Source organism: Chaetodon auriga, chromosome 18 (assembly GCF_051107435.1).
Source record: "Chaetodon auriga isolate fChaAug3 chromosome 18, fChaAug3.hap1, whole genome shotgun sequence".
NCBI lineage: Eukaryota > Metazoa > Chordata > Actinopteri > Chaetodontiformes > Chaetodontidae > Chaetodon > Chaetodon auriga.
In genome coordinates this window covers 7,723,832-7,743,689 of record NC_135091.1, presented here as the reverse complement: position 1 = coordinate 7,743,689, position 19,858 = coordinate 7,723,832, and the positions used below count along the sequence as shown (strand labels likewise).

The 19,858-nt window shown below is 42.0% G+C and overlaps 2 protein-coding genes across 2 annotated transcripts; one reads left to right on the top strand and one right to left on the bottom strand.

Moving 5' to 3' along the window:
* Nucleotides 1-607: 607 nt before the first annotated feature.
* On the top strand, nucleotides 608-14,865 carry LOC143336710 (apolipoprotein B-100-like). The gene is made up of 26 exons (XM_076756989.1): nucleotides 608-662; nucleotides 1,056-1,100; nucleotides 1,359-1,471; nucleotides 1,562-1,707; nucleotides 1,866-2,013; nucleotides 2,430-2,582; nucleotides 2,918-3,042; nucleotides 3,397-3,482; nucleotides 3,596-4,046; nucleotides 4,152-4,266; nucleotides 4,387-4,533; nucleotides 4,639-4,850; nucleotides 4,973-5,192; nucleotides 5,316-5,471; nucleotides 5,569-5,772; nucleotides 5,892-6,059; nucleotides 6,196-6,401; nucleotides 6,740-6,910; nucleotides 7,023-7,153; nucleotides 7,284-7,485; nucleotides 7,636-7,808; nucleotides 7,914-8,089; nucleotides 8,202-8,317; nucleotides 8,441-8,814; nucleotides 8,930-13,626; nucleotides 13,747-14,865. Exons 1-26 carry the CDS (start codon nucleotides 608-610, stop codon nucleotides 14,863-14,865), a joined length of 9,909 nt encoding a protein of 3,302 aa, XP_076613104.1.
* A 1,491-nt stretch (nucleotides 14,866-16,356) lies between these two features.
* On the bottom strand, nucleotides 16,357-19,557 carry LOC143336713 (rho-related GTP-binding protein RhoB-like). The gene has a single exon (XM_076757003.1). It carries the CDS (start codon nucleotides 19,383-19,385, stop codon nucleotides 18,795-18,797), a length of 591 nt encoding a protein of 196 aa, XP_076613118.1. The 5' UTR covers nucleotides 19,386-19,557; the 3' UTR covers nucleotides 16,357-18,794.
* Between the last annotated feature and the right edge of the window lie 301 nt (nucleotides 19,558-19,858).

Sequence of the window (19,858 nt, the reverse complement as noted above, 5' to 3'; positions counted from 1 at the left end):
CTGAAACGCCTCTGAAACAGTCAAAACTGGCAATCGCTTGACTGGAAGACGACACCTTTGAAACATCTAGATGTAAAAGTGAAAGGGTACATACAGCTCGAGTTAAAAAAAAAAAAAGTACGATACATCCCCCTACTTTGCTGATACCACCAAATTAATTTACTTGCATACTGCCCTTTGAGCAGCAATCAAAGTTAGTGATTCAGGATATATGAGCTATTATATGAGCTGATTATAAATGTCTTTTTGAGATATGTGTCATTTCTTTTCATGCATCCTTTCCATTAATATATTAATTTCTCAGTTAAAAATGACCTCAGGATCAGTCCAATGGCTCAGAAAAACAACCCCAAATGATAAAACAAGAGTTAATCTAACATCACACCGCCCCCACCCCCACCCACTGCTGACAGACAACATTACAACCTTTGGCCTGCCACAAGGACTGCTCAGACTTTGGAACCAGAGCAACACATTTGCACGTCCTGGTAATTACATACAGTAAGATTTGGGAACTATAAAAGACAGAGGACCAAAGCGTAAGAATTAGTCTTCACAGAAAGAGGAGGACTCTCCTAAGGCTTTCAGGAGCTTTACAGAGCCCATCATGGGGGGTACCAAGCTTTGCCTTTTGCTGCTGCTGGGCACGTACACACTAGCCCGTAAGTACTGTGCTTTTATTTGGAGGCTAGTAGAACTTAAGGACATGGTGTTATATGTGTAAATCTTTTTGAGAAAAAAAAGTTAGTAGTTGTTAATTTCTTGCTGTTTTCAGTTTTGTGTGTGACAAAGAACCACAGTGGTAATATGTAATAGTTTGGTAGTCGAGTATTGATTTTGTTAGGCGAGTTGTTTTTGTTGCAATCGATTTTAACTTACCGACAAAACAGCATTTTGAGCTGGAAAAGAAAGAAGAAACTCTTGAAAATGGCTTAATTGTACTTCTGAATGATGAGTTTACATGATTTAGGTAAAAAAAAAAGTGTTCTCAGTTGTTGTGTTTAAGAGCAGCTTGTGGCGTTTTAAAAGCAAACAATTTGTTTCATCCTTCGCAGAGCAAGATATGGCAAGTGTTGACGAACAGTCTCCAGTTTGCTTTTGTGAGTTGCTTTTTTCCTCTCCTCACTGTTTTATAGATTACTTTTATAAGATGTGATTCAATTTGATAAATACGCAGCAGAAAAATGAACCCTCACTACTGAGTTTCACCTTTCAGTAATCATTTATCATGTTTTCTTTGTATTAAACCATCTATTTAAAGTATTTAAAGTTATATAAAGTGTCACTTTGTCATAGAAGTGCAGTGTATTAAATATTAACATTACAGTGCTCTAACTGATGTTTCAAATACTCTTTAGTGGCCAAAAGATTCAAGAACTTCAGGCGGTTTGTGTATGACTATGAAGCTGAGACCTTTAACGGCGTAAATGGAGCAACGGACAACAAGAGCGGCCCCAGAGTCTCCTGCAAAGTATGTCACTGCCCGATCATTACTGCAAACACAGCAGTCCCATGACCCCAAATAGAAAACAGTAAAAACAATGTTTAATCTGCCTCACAGGTTGAGGTTGATGTACCCCAGACCTGTAGCTTCATCCTCCGCACAACAGAATGCTCTCTGAGCGAGATTTCTGGTGTGGATGCAGAAGGGAACCCAGTGTATCGTCCTGCTGCTGGAGCTAAGGCTTTCAAAGCTGCCATGGCCAAGTAAGTTGCCTTGTTATGTTTCCAACAAAGATTCTTCTGTATTATTTAGTCTTAAAACTGACCACTATTTGATCCGGAAAGTGTGTAAAACTGAAGGAATAAAAGAAGATGATGGGCAAAAGGGCAGGTTGTAAATGACGAGTTGTCCACGTCAACAGGAACCCATTGAAGATCGCAGTTGGAGGACAGATTGAAGTTGAACTCTTCCCTGAGGATGATGAGCCTGTCAACATCTTGAACATCAAGAGGGGGATTGTCTCTGCTCTCCTTGTGCCAGTAATGGAAGAAGAGAGGAACAAGCAAATGGTAGCTCCCCCAACTCTTTTATTGTCTTATTTTTCTACCATCAGTATTTACAGCGGTTACCGATCAATTCAGGCCACCAAGTAGAACTTGATTCTGTTTGTGGTGCAGACTCATGCAAAGATAAACAAGTTGCACAATGAGTAGATAAGCTGCCCCAGTCACAGGTGATAAATACACTCCTGTAACATCATGTTCTCACAATGACTTCAGCTGCAGGTCAAAGTCTTAGATAAGTTTATCTTTCTAATGGCATCACCTGCTCTCATAATGGGGGGCAATCTCACAGATAAATTGATAATCAGATTCAGGGCGATTGCGACAGCACAAAAAGCACGTTTACCACTCCAGTTATGGCCTCTTTGTTTTTTGAATTGTTTGAAACATCCTCAGTATTGATGATGGGTCTTCATTTTCAGCCCACCGTGCATGGAGTGTGCCCCACCGACTTCACTGTTAATGCCAGAGAGGACATTGCCACCGATGTGACTGTCAGCAGGGATCTTTCCAGATGTGACTCTTTCTTTGCCCGCAGGCAGGACACCAGTCCACTGGCCCTCATCACTGGCATGGTAAGATTAAACAACCTCATGCAGTCACCATCACAAACTAAAGCCAAGTATATGTATAGGATTTGGAAACTGTCAGGTACAACATTCACAACTAAATCGAGAATAATAAGCCTTATATAATAATTTAAAAACAACCTTCTTAATATCATTTTAAGGAGAAATATTTTCATGGATTGCCTTAAAAACACAGAAAAGACACTAAAAAGCAGCTTGTATGAAACTGAAAAGAAAAACTTCCAATACATTTTCATGATGCTGTTTATTTAAACTGTTCTCCAGCAGTCTGCTCTTCCTCATAATCTAAGAAAACACTAATGTTGTCTCTCTGCCATCAGAACTATCCTCTGTCGAAGATGATTAGCAGCACCCAGACTTGCAACTACAGGTTTGACAACCAGAAGAAGCACATGACCAGTGGAATCTGCACAGAGAAACACATCTTCCTGCCCCTCTCCCACCAGTAAGTTTTAAAACAATCAAGTATCACTAAATTAAAGGCTGTTTAATTGACCAAGTCCTTTAAACTAACGTGATCCATTTCTACAGTCGGCAGGGAGCAATACTCTCAATATTTGAACTTTTAGTATGTTTAAATGAATGATGTGGTGCTGGATATGAACATTTAATTGCTTGATGTTTTACCCACATTTCAGGATTTTGCACATTGTGTTCTCCAAACTGTCCATATTCTAAAAACGTGTTTTCAAACAGATGAATACAGGTTGTTGATATCAAATAAAATCATTTTTGCCAAGTGTAATTACTTCCTATTATGGCCCTTTTATTGAAATTGTCTAATTTCTTCTGCAAACAGGAATGAATATGGAATTTCTACTATGGTGAAGCAGACTGTGACCCTGAGGGAGACCACCAAGATCAACGACAGAATCTTTGACCGCAGTGAGTATTTCAGTTTTTAAATACAGCTTGTACATTGTCAAAATATGCTCAGTATGTCAAATGTGTCAAATGTTTCTGCATTTTCTTACTGTTTGTTGTACAATTCTGTGCAGATGAGGACAACCTCAAGTACTTGTCTATGGATGTTGCTGACGATAAGTCCCCTGTGCAGACCAGGGATGCTGCCATTGCCACAATGCAGCAGCTCAACACCCTGTCACAGACCACTCAGGGCGAGGAGCGTGCCAGTCTCTTCCACAAGCTGGTGTCTGAGCTGCGTGGCCTGAAGGTTGACGTGCTGGGATCTGCTGCTGATGAGATGATGGACATCTCCGGCTCTCTGACATGGCAAGCTCTGGCTCAGTGCGGCACCCCAGAGTGCACCAGCGCCATGCTGAAGCTTCTCAGGACCTTTGATGAGGCTGCTCTTGAGGTTGATGCTGCTGTTTACGCCCTGGGACTGCTGCCTAACCCCTCCCGCCTTATGGTGAAAGACATGCTGGCAATGGCTCAGTACAAGCAGAGCAAACCCATCATGTATGCTCTGAGCAATGTAGTCAGGAAGTAAGTGCATATCATGTTTTTTTAAATATGAGGAAAGTCATCCTCAATACTGTAGCAGTGAGTTGGTTTCTGTCATGTATCACTAATATCTAACTTTGTCATCAGACTGTATCAGGCTGAGGGCGTCACCCCTGAGATCACTGCTGTCTCTGAGTTCATGGCTTCTCTCCTGGGCGCAGACTGTGCTGGGGAGAAAGATCTGACCTTCCTGACCTTGAGGGTAGGTAACCAGCTGTGACATAGACCCCCTATAAAATAAATAAATAAATAAATAAAAAACATGTTTTATGGCAACTTCCAGTTCCATGTTTTTTCAAATTGTCTGTACTATCCCCTACAGGTTGTTGGTAACATGGGAGATGCAATGGAGGCTGCTGATCCTGCTATAAGGACCGTCCTGCTGAAGTGCATGAGACAGCCTACAACCACACTGTCTGTGCAGCTGGCCGCCATCCAGGCTTTCAGACGCATGACTGTGACAGATGAGGTAACCAACGTTCCCCTCCACAGATGGACAGTATTCCAGTTTCCTAGTTTTGTAGTGTGGGTTTGCTGAAATACAGTCCCAAACAACTGTTATTTTTCTGTCCAGGTTCGTTCTAACCTCCAGAGAGTCAGCCAGTACCCCAAGGGTGCTGTGCAGAAGCGCCTGGCAGCTTACCTGATCCTGATGAGGAGTCCCCTGGACAGTGACATTGACATGGTGAAGAAGCTGCTTAAGCAGGAACAGAATGTTCAGATCAAGTCCTTTGTGACTTCCCACATCTACAATATAATTTCCTCCACTGATTCAGAGACCCAGAAGTAAGAATGGAGCACCTTTCAACTGACAGCACAATTTATGCTTCATTTCATGGAAATATTGTGCTGATTTAACAACCCAGCATATATTCAGCTGATTGTTTTGCATTTCATTATCACCTCAGGCTTGGTATGAAGATAATGGATGCCCTGCAGGACACTGAGGTCACCACACACAATGACTACACCACAATGTCTCGCAACTACAAGCTGGGCGTGGCACATGACAACATGCAGGCCAGCATTCAGGGCAACATCATCTTTGATCCCAGTAGCCAGATGCCAAGGGAGGCCTTGCTGGAAACTACCCTGAAAGTTTTTGGTTTTAACATGAATATTTGGGAGGTATGTATTGTATGTTTTACTGCAGGTTATAACAATCAGTAATTTATTGCTGTTTCAAATTGTAGTTTCACACACCCAGACTCAGACTTAAACACATTAAGCCCACACTTATTTTTCTGATAGGTTGGCCTGCAAGGAAAGGGCTTCGAGCCAGCCGTTGATGCTCTGTTTGGAAAGAATGGGTTTTTCCCTGACACTTTGTGCAAGGCTCTGTACTGGACTGTTGACAAGATACCACAACTGGATAAATTCGTTTCTACTCCAGAATCAGAACGGAAGGTATGTCTTTGTGTTGAATTATTACTGATAAACACTCAGTCTGAGTTGTGTTATCATCTCCACTGAAACTGCCACAACTAATCCAACCTTTCCTCAGGTTCCTGAAAATCTTGTGAGAGAGATTGTTCGCAACTTCAACAAGCTGGTGAAAGATCTGCAGAGTCAGGAGTCCCCAGAGGCCATGGCCTACCTGAGGATCATGGGAGCTGAGCTTGGCTACATCAAGGGCAGCGAACTGAAGTTTATTGCTGAAAATGCAATGATGTATGCAGATATTCTCATGAGGATCATTCCTACCAAGGTACTGTTCTGTACTCCTGTTGTACATTTAATATAATGCCTGTCTGACACATTACAACTGTTTATCACATCGGGAGAGAATTCAAAGTGATTGCTGATTTTTTTTTTTTTTTTTATCAGGTCATTGGAAACCTGATGTCCAGCACTGACAATGAGATCTTTGCCCATTACATCTTCATGGACAACAAATTCAGCATGCCAACAGCATCTGGCTTGCCTCTGACATTTGCTCTTTCTGGCACCTTTACTCCTGGTGCAAAAGGAGGCCTTCGCATGACTCGAGACATGGTATGTTTCCCATCGGTTGTAATAAAAAAGTCAGTACTGCTGTTACTAATTTATTGTAGCAGTAGCAGTGTCATTTTATATTTTTTCATGACTTTGAAACATTTTTAATTTCACGTGATCTGTGTTTTGTTCACAGAAGGAACTGTTGTTCATGCCCTCTGTTGGAGTTGAGTTTGTGACTAAGATGGGAGTCCATGTCCCTGAATTCATTGTGTCCACCGTTGAGATGCACACCAACATGTACCATGAGAGCGCCCTCAATGCCAAGATCACCATGGAGGAGAATCAGGTCAAGCTTTCCATCCCTGCCCCACAGGGCACCACAAAGCTCTTCAGGATCAGGTAACAAATATTACAAGATACATCCATAAATTATATTTAATACATTTAACAGTTTTGTCCTTTAGTGGTAAATGGCACATATTTTTATTTGGTTGTGTGTTTCCCTTTGTAAACCTGTTGTAGGTCACATACAGGTCCAAGATATTTAAAAGATTTTTTTTTTTTTTCCGTAACCAGCAACAAAACAGCAATAAAATAAAGCAAGTACTAGGGTGTTTGGTAATACAGTGTTTTAACATGTGGCACCATATTGTATTGCAAGTGATCTTTACTACAACATGTTCATCAAAATTATTAGAAAACAGAAACCGATTCTGCTGTTTTTTTCTTTGAAATAGCAATAAAGTGCTGATTGTGGGCGCTGGTCAGCCTTCGGTGATCCCGCACACAGAGGGTGAAGCAAGCTGCAGGCCTCTGTTCTCTGGAGTCAGATACTGCACCAAAACACTTCTTGCTGCCACTGGTGATAAGACTGCTGTTCCTTACTTCCCCCTGAATGGAGAGACTAAGTAAGTAGTTCTTTGAAGAATTTGTGATTCTTCTTTCAGTCTTAATGTCACTGATTGCATAGTACACAGTACAATTTCACCAGAGACTTAAACTTTGTTCTTTTCACCTTAGGTTTGCAGTTGACATCAAGCCCTCTAAAGAGGTCTCTGAGTACACAGCCACCATCGGCTACAAACTCCTCAGTGAAGGAAAGGATGGTCGCCAGAAGGTTGATTCTTTGAAGATGACCCTGAGAGCTGAAGGTATGACCATCTCATTTGGAAAATAAATTACATCAACTTAAGTTTCTGTGTGCCATAACCTCCTTTTTCATTTAATATGTTTGCATACATGCACAATTAACTTATAACTTTTCTAACTTTGTGGCTTTAGGTGCTCAGCCTACCGAGGCTACAGCCACCATGAAATACAACAGGAACAGGAATGTCTTCACCACCCAAATCGAGATACCTGACTTTGATGTTGAGGCAGGAGTTAAGATTGGCATGACCGACAGCAGTGCCAAAGGAAAAGCCATCACCTTCGAGATCTCCAACAAGAACGTGCCCCAGCTGTCTCTGATTGGCCGTGCCAAGTGAGTAAACCCAGCCACAAACTTTGTTTAAACAGGCTGACAGTAAATAATATATCTTACTTAAAGTTGCAAACTCATTTAAACATTCAAGTCTTTATGAAGTTTTTTTGATATGCAAGCATTGACATTATCATGCTTTATTAATCACAGGATTCAGGCCATGACTGATGGCATGCTGCAGGTCCAGATGTTAGTCCCCTCACTCAGGACTGATGCCGCCATCACTGCTACCATGAGCAAAACTGACGGACTCACCATGGAGATCAAAAGTGATGTTCAGCTCCCAGAGACCTCCTCCACTCAGGCAGTCACTTTCAAATATGGTATGTCTGTTTGTGCTAATGGACTTCAAAAATTGATGTCTTCAGGCATTTATCCAAACACTGTCTCAAATGTTAAAGTCAAATACTAAATGGTTTGTATATCAGGTGAAGACCAGGCTGAGGTTCAACTGATGTCCAAAATGAATGCTGATACTAAGATCCTGGTGCCTTACACTGAGGCCCTTGTAGCCTGGCTCGGACAGTTTTTAGAGGATGTCTTGGACCAGCGGGTTGTCAACACTGACATGAAACTGGGCCATGTCCTCACAAGGACAGTTGAGGTGAAAATTTAATTATGTTATTTAAACTAAAATGTAACTATTTTAGCAGACCTTGACTTAGTTCTAGTTCTTCCAGGCTAAAGCATGAGAAATATGTGTGATCTTTCATCAGGCCAGCAGTATCTGGGTGAACAAGCTCACAAGTGAGGTTCCCTATGTTGAGACGCTGGTGGACAAAATGGCAAATATGAAGACACCCTCCATGCCTGAAAAACTGTTCATGGACCTGTAAGAAAACCCCACGTCTAATAATAATTACTGTTTTTCATATGGATGGAGAGAAATGTGCAGCACTCACTCACCAGTTGAATGTTGAATTTAACGAATGTTCTGCTTTCATTCTTTCACCAGTGAAAGCACATTCAGGTACCAGTTCAACCAGGACCGTTTGACCATCAGTATTCCTCTGCCTCTTGGAGGCAAATCATCTGAGGAACTAAGGATGCCTCCAGTGGTTACCTCCCCACGCATCTCCGTGCCTCAGCTGGGCATGGATTTTGCCTCTCAGGAGATCCAAATCCCCACTTTTACCATCCCTTCTGAATATGATCTCACCTTGCCTCTGATGGGAATGGCTGAAGTGTCTGCCAAGGTCAACAGCAACTATTATAAGTGGGAGGCAACAGTGTCTGCTGGTAACAATACTGTAGATTCTCCTAGCTACTTGGCCATGTTCAACATCCTGGCTGACAGTCCAATCAAGCTTCTCTCCTTCTCAACTGAGGGTAATTTAATCTTTATCATTTTCTTTAATTAGAAAAATTATATGTCATGTAACACAAGAGAAACAACATAACAGTTGATACTGATTAATGTTGTTCTGTTTTATCTGTTTTAAAGGTGCTACAAAGATCACAGACACAGCAGAGAAAACTATGAAATTGACCATTGATGGTTCCATGAAACACATGCTCATCAACGCAGGCTTTAATGTGGTAGAAACCATTGCTGTCATAGACAATGTGATGTCAACAGGAAAGTACAGCGTGTATGCCACCTCCCCTCTGGGTTTGGACACTTCTCTGACTATTACAACCCAGGTCGTCCTAGATTCAAACATGCTCTCTGGAGATGTCAACTCAGATGGAAGTGTGTCTGTTGGACCCATGACTGCTAGCACCACCTATCTCCACACCTTCTCTGTTGAGCCAGCAAAGAAGGAAGCAAGATTGGAGAGTACACTGCGCGTGAACTCTGAAATGCTGAAGGTTGCAAACAAGATCAAGGCATCATTTGCAAATGAGGAACTTCTGATTGAGTCAAACACCAACGTGAACAGTGACCCCATCAAGCACACCACCAAAATGAGCCTTAACTACAAGGATGTCAAGCTTACCATCCAGTCTGACTCTGTGACCAAGGCTGATGAGCGAATGCTTCGTAGCCAGGTGGAGTTCTCTGCCACTGATGGACAGGCCAGCCTCAGGATAGAGAATCAAGCTGATGACACACAGAACCGTGCCTACTCTTTGCTCACTGGGTCCATGAACCCCACCGGCTTGGAGATGAATGCTGATGCCTCCTTGAACATCTTTTCAAGCCTTGCCTCTCATAAGGCAACTTTGGCCCTGAACATGAATGGCCTGACCACCAGCTGTACAACAACAGCTCAGCACAGCCCAATGACCTTTGAGAATGTTTTCCATGGTGGAGTTGATACAGCTGGTGCCACCATGTCTCTCACCACAAAGGGAGCCATTAAAGAGAACAAAGCTGAGCTCAGTTTTGATGGAAAGATTGCAAGCACAGAAGTGTATTTCAACGGCATCTTTAAGGGCAACCTCTTTGACATCAACACCAGGAACAGAGTGAACCTCAGAGTGAATGAAGATGGCTTGACCCTCTCTAACAACATAGTTGGATCTCTCAAAGAGATGAGGACGGAAAACACCCACTCACTCTCTCTGTCTCTGAAATCTTTTACCCTCCGCTCCAAGACTGACAACTTCCTTGACAAGAGAAACTCCTACATGCATGACATCACAGTTAACATGGAGCGCTTTACTGCCTCAGCTATTGTGAAAAATGACCTGAAGATCATGGAGGTTAACTTTGTGAATGATGCCCAGCTCAAGGCAGAGCCCTTCAACATGGAGCTGACTGGAACAATGATGGGAGTCTTTTCAGAGGAAGAACTCAAACACACTTACGAACTCAAGTTTGTTGACATGGTCCTTTCTGCAAAATGTAATACCAATGGTAAACTTCTGGGAACTCACATGACACATACCACTGATATGGAGGTTGCTGGTCTGAACATGAAGTTCAACAATGTGGCTAACTTCAATTCACCATCTCTTCGTCTGGACAGCACAGTCAAAACTGTTGCCACACCCTTTACTCTGAACATTGATGCCATTTTCAACTCAGATGGTGCAGTGTATCTGTATGGACAGCAGAGTGGTGAACTATACAGCAAATTCCTCCTGAAAGCAGAGCCCATGCTCTTCACTCACTCATTTGAGTACAGAGCTTCAACCACCCATGAACTGGAAGGCAGACCCACCATCAAGACCAACATGGAAAACAAGTTCAACAGCATGCTGAGCCTCCAAGAGCAAAGCATCACACTGAAGATGACATCCAAAGTAAACGAGCACACTTTTGATCAAGGGATGACTGCCTATAACAACGCAGAGAGAATGGGTATTGAGATGATTGGATCTGCCTCAACTCCCCTCTTCGGTGATGCCAGTGAAGATTACACAATCTCTGGATTTGTGAAATATGACAAGAACAGTGACAGCCATTTCATCCAGATCCCATTCATTGAGCATCTGCCTGCAGTTATTGAAAACGTAAAGACCACAATGATAAGGCTGATGGACAACAGCATTGAGATGCTGAAAGACATCAACAACAGGTATGAGATCAGTGCCAAGTTTCAGAACAAAGTGTCAGAACTGAAAGAGGTCATAGACAACTTTGACTTCAACCTCTTTGTCCAAGACCTGAGAAAATTCATCAGCTCAATGGAAAACTTTGTGACCAACCTGACAGCCAAGTTCCCAACTGACAAAGTCATGAATGTGTTAAAATCAGTGAAGGATGCTATCATGGCTTGGATCAAGAAGCATAACATTGCTAACAATTTCGATGAAATTTATGCCAAAGCAGAGGAGATCCTCTCCAGCTATGAGGTTGAGAAAATGATTGGAGCCATCATGGATGAGGTTGTTAAAATTATGAAGCAGTATCAGGTGAGGGAAAAGATTCAGTCTGCATTTGCTGCTGTCCGGGCAATTGACATCCAGCCTTTGCTCAAAAGAGTCATGGTACCTGTTCAGGAGCTTGTGAATGAACTGTATTCCTTCGACTTCAAACAGCTGATTGATGACATGAGTGACTATTTCATGAGACTGATGGAGAAAATCAGATCTTTTGATTATGACACATTCACTATGGAGTTAAAGGAGAAAGTGTCCGATATGAGCAAGATTCCCTCTTTTGGAAAACTCTATGGAGAATTCAGAATTACCTCACCTCATTACACACTCAGGACCACAGCTGACCTGGAGAACACCACAACTACATTGGTCACACCAGAATTCAAAATTAACCTTATCTCACAGGCTACATCTACTTTGAAAGTCCTTGACTTCACTGTGGATGCCAGTGCTCATTTTGCTGCACCCGAGATGAGACGTCTGTCCATTTCTGAGAACATAAAAGTTGACCAGTCAAGTTTTAAGCTTGACCACAAGGGGAGAATGATTCTCCATGGCCTGTCAGCTCATGCATCTGCTGAAACTACTGCAAATGCCAAAACTGAGCTCTATGTTGCAGAATTTACCAATAATGCAGTCTTTGGCGTGGAAAATGGAGTTACTGCCACTGTAGAGACTAGCTACAAACATGACCTCAACATGCCACCCCTCAACGTCTTCAGTGAAACATCAATGACTCAAAAGACTGTCTTCATGCTTGGGGATGGCACTGCCCAGCTGACCATTAACAATCTGGGCAATGGAAAATATGCAGTTCACGACTTCTCAGATGAGGCAACCCACAAGAGTGACATGGACATGGTCATGGATCTCCACACAGCCAAAGTGACTTTCACTGGAGCAACAGGAAGCAGCAACTTCAAAATGAATCAGAATGTGGTTGCCGACATATGCATTTTCCGCCATGTAACTATTGATGCCAAGGTTGAGACGGAAACACCTGTCATGAAGGGCAGTGTTGCAGTGGTCAAGTTCCAGGCTAAGGCAGAAGACATGAAAATTGATTTAGTTGCCTCTCACAATGCAGAGCTAGCTGGACAGGTTGAGGGATCTCTCTCAAGCTCTGTGCTCGCTTCAGTCACACCTAGTGAGCTTGTGTTTGACACCAAGAACAAGGGAAATGCCAAGGTTGCCCTTCCATTCAGTTTGTCTGGAAAGATGGATCTTCAGAATGACATGTCACTTACCCTGAACTCTGACATGCAACAAGCAAGCTGGACAGGTGTGGGTAGATTCAACCAGTACAAATATACCCACTACTTCAGCATGGATAATGGTGACAGAGAAATAAACATATTTTCCCAGATTACTGGAGAAGCAAATCTGGATGTACTGAAGGAGCCTCTCACCATTCCTGAAGTAACTGTACCATTTGTTGGTATGAAAACACCAAGAGTGGAAGGCTTTTCACTATGGGAAGACACTGGCCTGAGCTATTTCCTGATCACAACTCAACAGACATTTGATATGAACTCCAAGCTGAAGTACATGAAGAACCCTGAGATGATCACCATTGACATTAATGTGGATCCAGTCATCGATGCCATTAACACCAATGTCAAGACCATGCACAAGAAAGTGCTCATCGGCAAGGATAAGGCTGCTGCCATGCTGGCTGCATCTTATGACAAGGCAAAGGCAGAGTATGAAAAATATAGCATTGAGTTGCCCAAAACCATCACAGTTCCTGCCTACAGAGTTCCACTGATGAATGTTGATGTGTCCACATTCACCATTCCCCTGCCTGACTTCAGTCTCATCACAATGCCCACTTTGCATGTTCCATCTGCCCTCAGCAAGCTCACTCTTCCAAAAATCACTCTTCCCAAAATTCAACGCATCAAGATCCCTGTAATGGGTGATCTGACCTATGAGTTCTCCATGAAAACACCAATGATCACACTCAAATCTGATGCCAGCATCCTCAACCAGGACAGCTTCACCATCAAACTTGATGGTTCCTCATCCTCTGAATTTGACTTTCTGACTGGAAAGATTACGGGCAACACCAACGTGAACACAGTCGGTGGATTTAAAATTGCCTCTGTGCTCTCTGTAAAACATTCAATGCTAGAGGGAAACCATGACAGCATCATCATCTTCAGCTATGAAAAAGTGGAAACCTCCATCACCAATTCAGCAAAGGTCTCTCTTCCTGACTTGACTATGGAGGTCTACCAGGAGATTACTGGAAATCCAGAGGAAGGCCTTGTTGTCTCTATGTCCACTCCATCTGCAGGGCTCATCGCAGTTCAGATGCAGACTAAGCGTCCAGCACAAGTGAAAGCAAGACTCTATGGTCGCTACCCGGTAAGAGGACTTTGGCTTACTTGTTTGCTTACTAATTACATTTGATTGTGATTTCATGTGAATGGCATATTTATATTTTAGTCAAATATCTTTTAATTTCATGTTTACCTTTTCCCACAGTCTGAACCAACAACAGACATTGACATCTTGGGTCTGAAGATGTCTGTGGTGAACTCTGAGAAGCTGAACCTTCAGGCAACCTGGAATATGGAGATGCCATATGAGATGATGCTGCAAATGAAGGAACATGTGCCCACAGCCATGGAAATTGTGTCTGAGCCTGCTGTCAGGACATATAACAAAATCTATAGGCATGCTAGAAGCCTTGAGGGTTCTTTTGAGCAGGCTAGAGAGCAGGGTAAAGTGATGTTCAAGAAGGCCATTGACAACCTTGCAGCAATAAATCCTTCCAGTGTTATGACAACTGTCACAGACAAGACTATTTTTATCCTCAAGGAATACAAAAAGAAAGTTGAAATTGTTTTGGATGCTGTTGTTAAATTCATGAGAGAGACCAGATTCCAGATCCCTGGGTATGAACAGAGACTGTCTGGGCTTGAGGTCTATGAGAAATTCAGTGCTTTTGTTGCAGATGTATCTGAGGAGGCTGTTGAAAAGATTCCAGAGTACTTTGCCACCATGTTTACAGCAGTCATTGATTATTTCAATACCATTGAATTCACCCTTCCTGGCTCTAACTATGTTGTCAGAGGAAGAGAAATTCTTGATGACTTGTTTGTAGCTTTGAGGAAAATTCAGGATCAAGTGATTGTCACTGTTAGGAAACTTGGGAATATCCAGCTGGAAGATATCATCAACAAATTCTCTGCATTCATGCAGTTTACCATTGAGCAAACTGAGAAGTTTCTTCAAACCCTTAAATCTCAGAATGTAGAGAGGTTTTCCACCTTTGTGTCTGATGTATACAATGATGCCATCAACTCCCAGGTCCTGGCTGATGTTGCCAGGCAGGTTGAAGAGGCCCGCAGAATTGTTATGGAATATCTGACCGCTGTGAGAGCTAAACTCCAGGAGATTGTGGCTGACATGTCTATTGAACAGCTTCAAGCTGACATCCAGTCCTGGATCGACTTAATGGTAAAACGTGTGAATGCTTTCCAGAACAATGTCATTAAGACCCTTAAGGAGAAAAGCAAAAAAGTTGAACCATTTGTGAGAGTAGGTGACAGACAGATGGACATTGACATTCCTTTACCATTTGTTGCCAAATTCAACTAACTGACCAGTGTTTTTATTCACTGTGTCTGTTGCATAACCATTTAAGAACATTGGTAAATCTGTTCTAGCAAAGAATATAGAGCTGCATGCTAACAAGTGTTGTCTGTACTCATGAGGCTTGTCACTATACTCTGTTTTTCAAATTGTTAATTTTGTTTGTTTTTTCACAGTAGACTCACTTGTTTTGCTCCTGCTGTGCTCCCTTTGTGCCTTGTACTATTTAAAAAAAAAAAAACACAATATGTGGCCTTCAATAAAGACAGTTTGTACTGCATACATCTCTCTGCTTCTCTTCTATATTCTTCAGCATAAATATCTGGAGGTCTAACTCCTTGGTGGGATATAAAAGTCAGAGTGTAAGCAAAGGTATTATGATAGGATTTTTACACACTGTTAAAAATCTTCAGAATAATTATTCCTTCAAGATTGCACTATGGTGCACACATTGGCACTTTCATGACATGAAGTGCTTTAGTTTGAATCAGAGTAGCTTCCCACATACTCACAAATATGTAATCGTCCATTTAAATACAACATGCTGAAAAGTCACAATGTAGCCTAATCTTTAAATGCTCACTACATACCCATCATATGCCCATGAGTCATGTGTATCCTCAGGTCTAAATTTATCAGACGCAAATACTTTCTGTGACATGGAAGCTCTCCTGTCACAAAACAATGAGAATAAGTAGACAGTCATTTGTCAGTTGTTAACAACAATATAAAGCTAAGTCCTAAAATGTATTCACCCTTTGAAATACAAGAATATAATTCCAATGATAGCTATTGGCTGTGTAATCACAAACAGCGGTGGAAGAATTACTCATATCCTTCACTTAAGCAAAGGTAGCAATATAACAATATAAAAATACTCAATTGAATGTGTTTTTAGACTCTTACTGAAGTAAAAGTACAAACATATTATCAGCCAAAATATAATGAATAAAAGAAAGTACTCCTGTGACTGCTACATTATCTTCAGTGTCTCACTAATGTGCAAGCAGTATTTTTAATGTTGTAGCTTGTTGAGGTGAAGTTGTTTGGAACTACTTTACATACTGCTGGGTGGTTAATTATAAAACCATGCATCCTATTTTGTAAGCCCATCATGATTTCTATCTAAAATAATCAGCAAAATATCTGCTAACTGTAGCTGTCAAATAAATGCAATGAAGTAAAAAGTATGATATTAAGTATAAAAGGTTCATAAAATGAAAATACTCAAGTCCAAGTACCCCAAAACTGTACATCAGTAAACATAGTTACTTTTCACCAACGATTATAATGACTATATTATGGTTATTGATAGGCATATCCTGGCAAAAACAGAAGAAAAAAAATCTATGGATGATGTAATTCACAAAATATAAGCAACAAAGTTCATAGAATTATCAATAAACATTATTTTTTTCAAATATGTTGAAACCAGCTGCAGCATGACATTAAGCATTTGTCTTTAGTGTGAGAAAATGAGGCGAAAGAATGCAAAAGTAGAGGTGGTGACACACATTGATTCTTTTATTGACTTTCCCAAAACAGTACCACTTGTTCCCTTACATACCATGTTGTTTTTCCTCACAAAAACATCCATTGTTCCCAATTTACCATCCAGACCTAGAAATGATGTCATCACATGAATGTGGTCATAATGTGATCAACTCTTACAAATACATTTGGCACATTTTCAGCGTTTTTCTTGTCCACGAGTCCATAGTTTGTTTTTTCTCCTCAAAAAAAGTAAAATAAGGAAACAGAGAAAAATGGCACTGTCTGACCAGTGAATTACAACCCGACAACATTGGAAATCAGAGGCACATGAAGGGGGCCAGTGTGGGAAATTTAACCAGTCCAGCACAATGCATTCCTGTCCTGTAAGTCAGCAAAAAGCCCAGCAACACAGGGCAGGGAGGAATGTGACTTTTACACTGTTGTAAGTCTGGCTGGATTTATAAAATCGAATATATCTTTACTATGGTTGCTTACTGAACCACAGGAAAATGACATGTTCAAAGCAAAATTGAGCTTTTTTTCCCCCCAAACATCACTTTAAGAAAATCTCACAATGTGAATCCACCAGGGTTTTACCCTGGATTCCCAGTGTAGCAACAGTCTCTGTAATTGATGTTCATAGCTGTCATTCGAACAAGCTCTCCCACCGTCGCGTAAGAGGACAAGTAACACAACACCTCTGTGGAGACACTGATCAAACACAAGCTGAATTCATTACTCAAGTATGAAAAATAAGCTCAAAGACATTACTTTCTGCTGCCAACTTCAAAGCTCCAACAATATGTTTGACCAAATAAATTTGAGGTACATTCACAGTCATAATGGAAGACATTATGTGTATTTTTTGTGTCTCTCGACCAATCACAATTCAGTTTTACTCCTGTAAACAAACCTTTACAGCCTCAGAAGAAAAAAAAAATGCTACTTTACATAGTTTTTTGTCTAGTGTTTTAGTCAAGATGGTACCATGATACATTTCCATTGACATTTTTCGTTGCCATGTGATGGCTTAATCCCATATGAGAGTGTGCGACTGGCTCATAGAGCTCTGACAAAGCCCACTCTTCTTTTCAAAACACTTTTCTGGGAAAACGTGTTTCACTGAGCAAAGCGCTCACATGCTCACCACTCTCACATGCTCCATCTTCACTTTCACCCACGTAAGTCGAAATGAAGCGGTAGCCAAATGGAAAATGTCGAGCAGGTCTTCCAAATCTTTGAGATAAGTGAGATGAGCCAGCTTCTCAGATAGCCACACCTGGATCTCAGAGACATGGAGACTGTATGTGCTTCAAATGACTTGGTTCGGGTGAGCTTTAAGGGAGCAGCATTTCTTTTCCTTTGCCGGGTGTGCTATTTACAGACTCCTTCATTGTTTCATAATCCATGTTCAAAATACACCTTTCTCATGAATCTCCTCCCAAAGTGAGTCACTGTAGCCACCAGCGAGCATAATATTTTGGGGTAGAAGCATGCTTAGCAAACTTTTTTTTTTTTTTAAAGACATTTTTGGTAACTGCTTGTACACTGTAACAGAATATCCACCTGAAAACTTGCAAAACTACACTGAACAATGTGGTTAGCCCTTTTCAAGACTGGCCAATGTGTAGTCTCTTGGACCTGTGATTGTATTTAACCTACTGCAGAAAAACTACTGAACTCTTTAATGCTGTGCAGTCAAAAACATACTTTTTGGATGTGGTACCAACTAACAAACCTGAGACAACGGATTGCATTATCTGTAAACTTAAGCTATGTCTTTATTCAAATATGGCGTAAAACATCAGAGGAAACCACACTGAACACCATGGACATCCTCGACCTGACTCGTACTTTTTGTAAAACTTTCTGTGAATCACTGTAGTTTTCAGGTGTTGAGCAAAACTAAATACAATTATTTTACAATACAAAGTGAACATTGGCTAAATAACGAGTGCAATTTTTGCTGCTTTGCTTATCACAAAGTATAGCCTTGGCAGTGAGGCAGTGGCCTATGCAAACACTTAAGAGACACATAAAGTGAGCAACTGAAACCTTGGCTCCAAAGCAGGCCTTTGGACAGGCCGTGTCCACATGAGAAGGGGATCACATAAGGCGTCCACTGATACGTAGCGGTTTGTCCTTTTACCCCTCCACCTGTCAGACTGGGATCATATGACCCACAAACAACGTGCTCTAATCAGTGCGTTTCACACACACACACACACACACACACACACACACACACACACACACCAATGTCAGACGATTATCGAGTGTGTTCGAAACAACTTGTCTGCAGTCAGTTCGCTTTGCTTCATCCATGGTCGTGTGAATACAAGGGAGTATCCAAACCGCGGTCACTGCCGAAACATGTTCACACACATCCCAGAGGCGGAAACGGCTCGTCTGCGCGTCACGGTTCCCCAGACAGCGTCGATTCACATCAAAACACAGCATTTGAGACAACTTCCTGACGGCGTTTTTGGCTTTTGCAAGGCCGCCCGTGTTGCAGTTTCGAACACCTCCCAGATCCCCTCCTTGGTTTTGGCAGAACACTCCAAATAGTCATATGCGCCAATGCGCATGGCCATGGCCCGGCCATCCTCTGCTTTCACTGGCTCCAGCTTCAGCCGGGACAGCTCGTTCTTTACGTTCTCGTCGTTGCGTAGATCTTTCTTGTTGGCCACTAATATAATGGGTACATTCGGGCAAAAGTGTTTGACTTCAGGGACCCACTTTTCAGGGATGTTTTCCAACGAGTCCGGGCTGTCCACGGAGAAGCACATCAGAATGACATCGGTGTCCGGATAGGAGAGGGGGCGCAGCCTATCGTAGTCCTCCTGTCCAGCTGTGTCCCACAAAGCTAGCTGGACTTGCTTGTTGTCTACTTCTATGTCCGCAACATATGTCTCAAACACAGTCGGGACATACACCTCGGGAAACTCGTCTTTGCTGAACAGAATCAGTAGACATGTCTTCCCACATGCGCCGTCCCCCACCACGACAAGTTTCTTGCGTATGTCTGCCATTCTTGCCTTTTTCCCTGCTCCGGCTCAAGTGTAGCATCCAAAACACAGATGTCCCTGCTGTACCCACTCGGACTGCTTTATACCCTAAATGAAACTGGGCAGACCAGTTCCGTAAGCTTCTGTCGTCTCCCAACTCCAGAACATTTACCAGTAAATGCTGCGTTCTCTTTATAAAGCGCTGGGTGATTTCCTAAATATAGCGATCCAATCGGAAATAGGGAGGTGAGATCACGGTTTGTAAAAGGAAGAGGTGATTGGATCTCATCGGTTTTCCTTATGTAGAGGAGGGTCATGGACCACGAGGACCCACCGACCCAGGATCAGCCAAAATCACCTAACTCTGACTGCATGATGATGTATTACGCGACACTTTTTTTTGTATTTCTCCTTTAAGCGACTTTTATCGCGGGATTCTCGCCATTAAAGCACCTTTCGTACATGAAACAATGCTTTAGCCTTTGTTACTCCGGGCT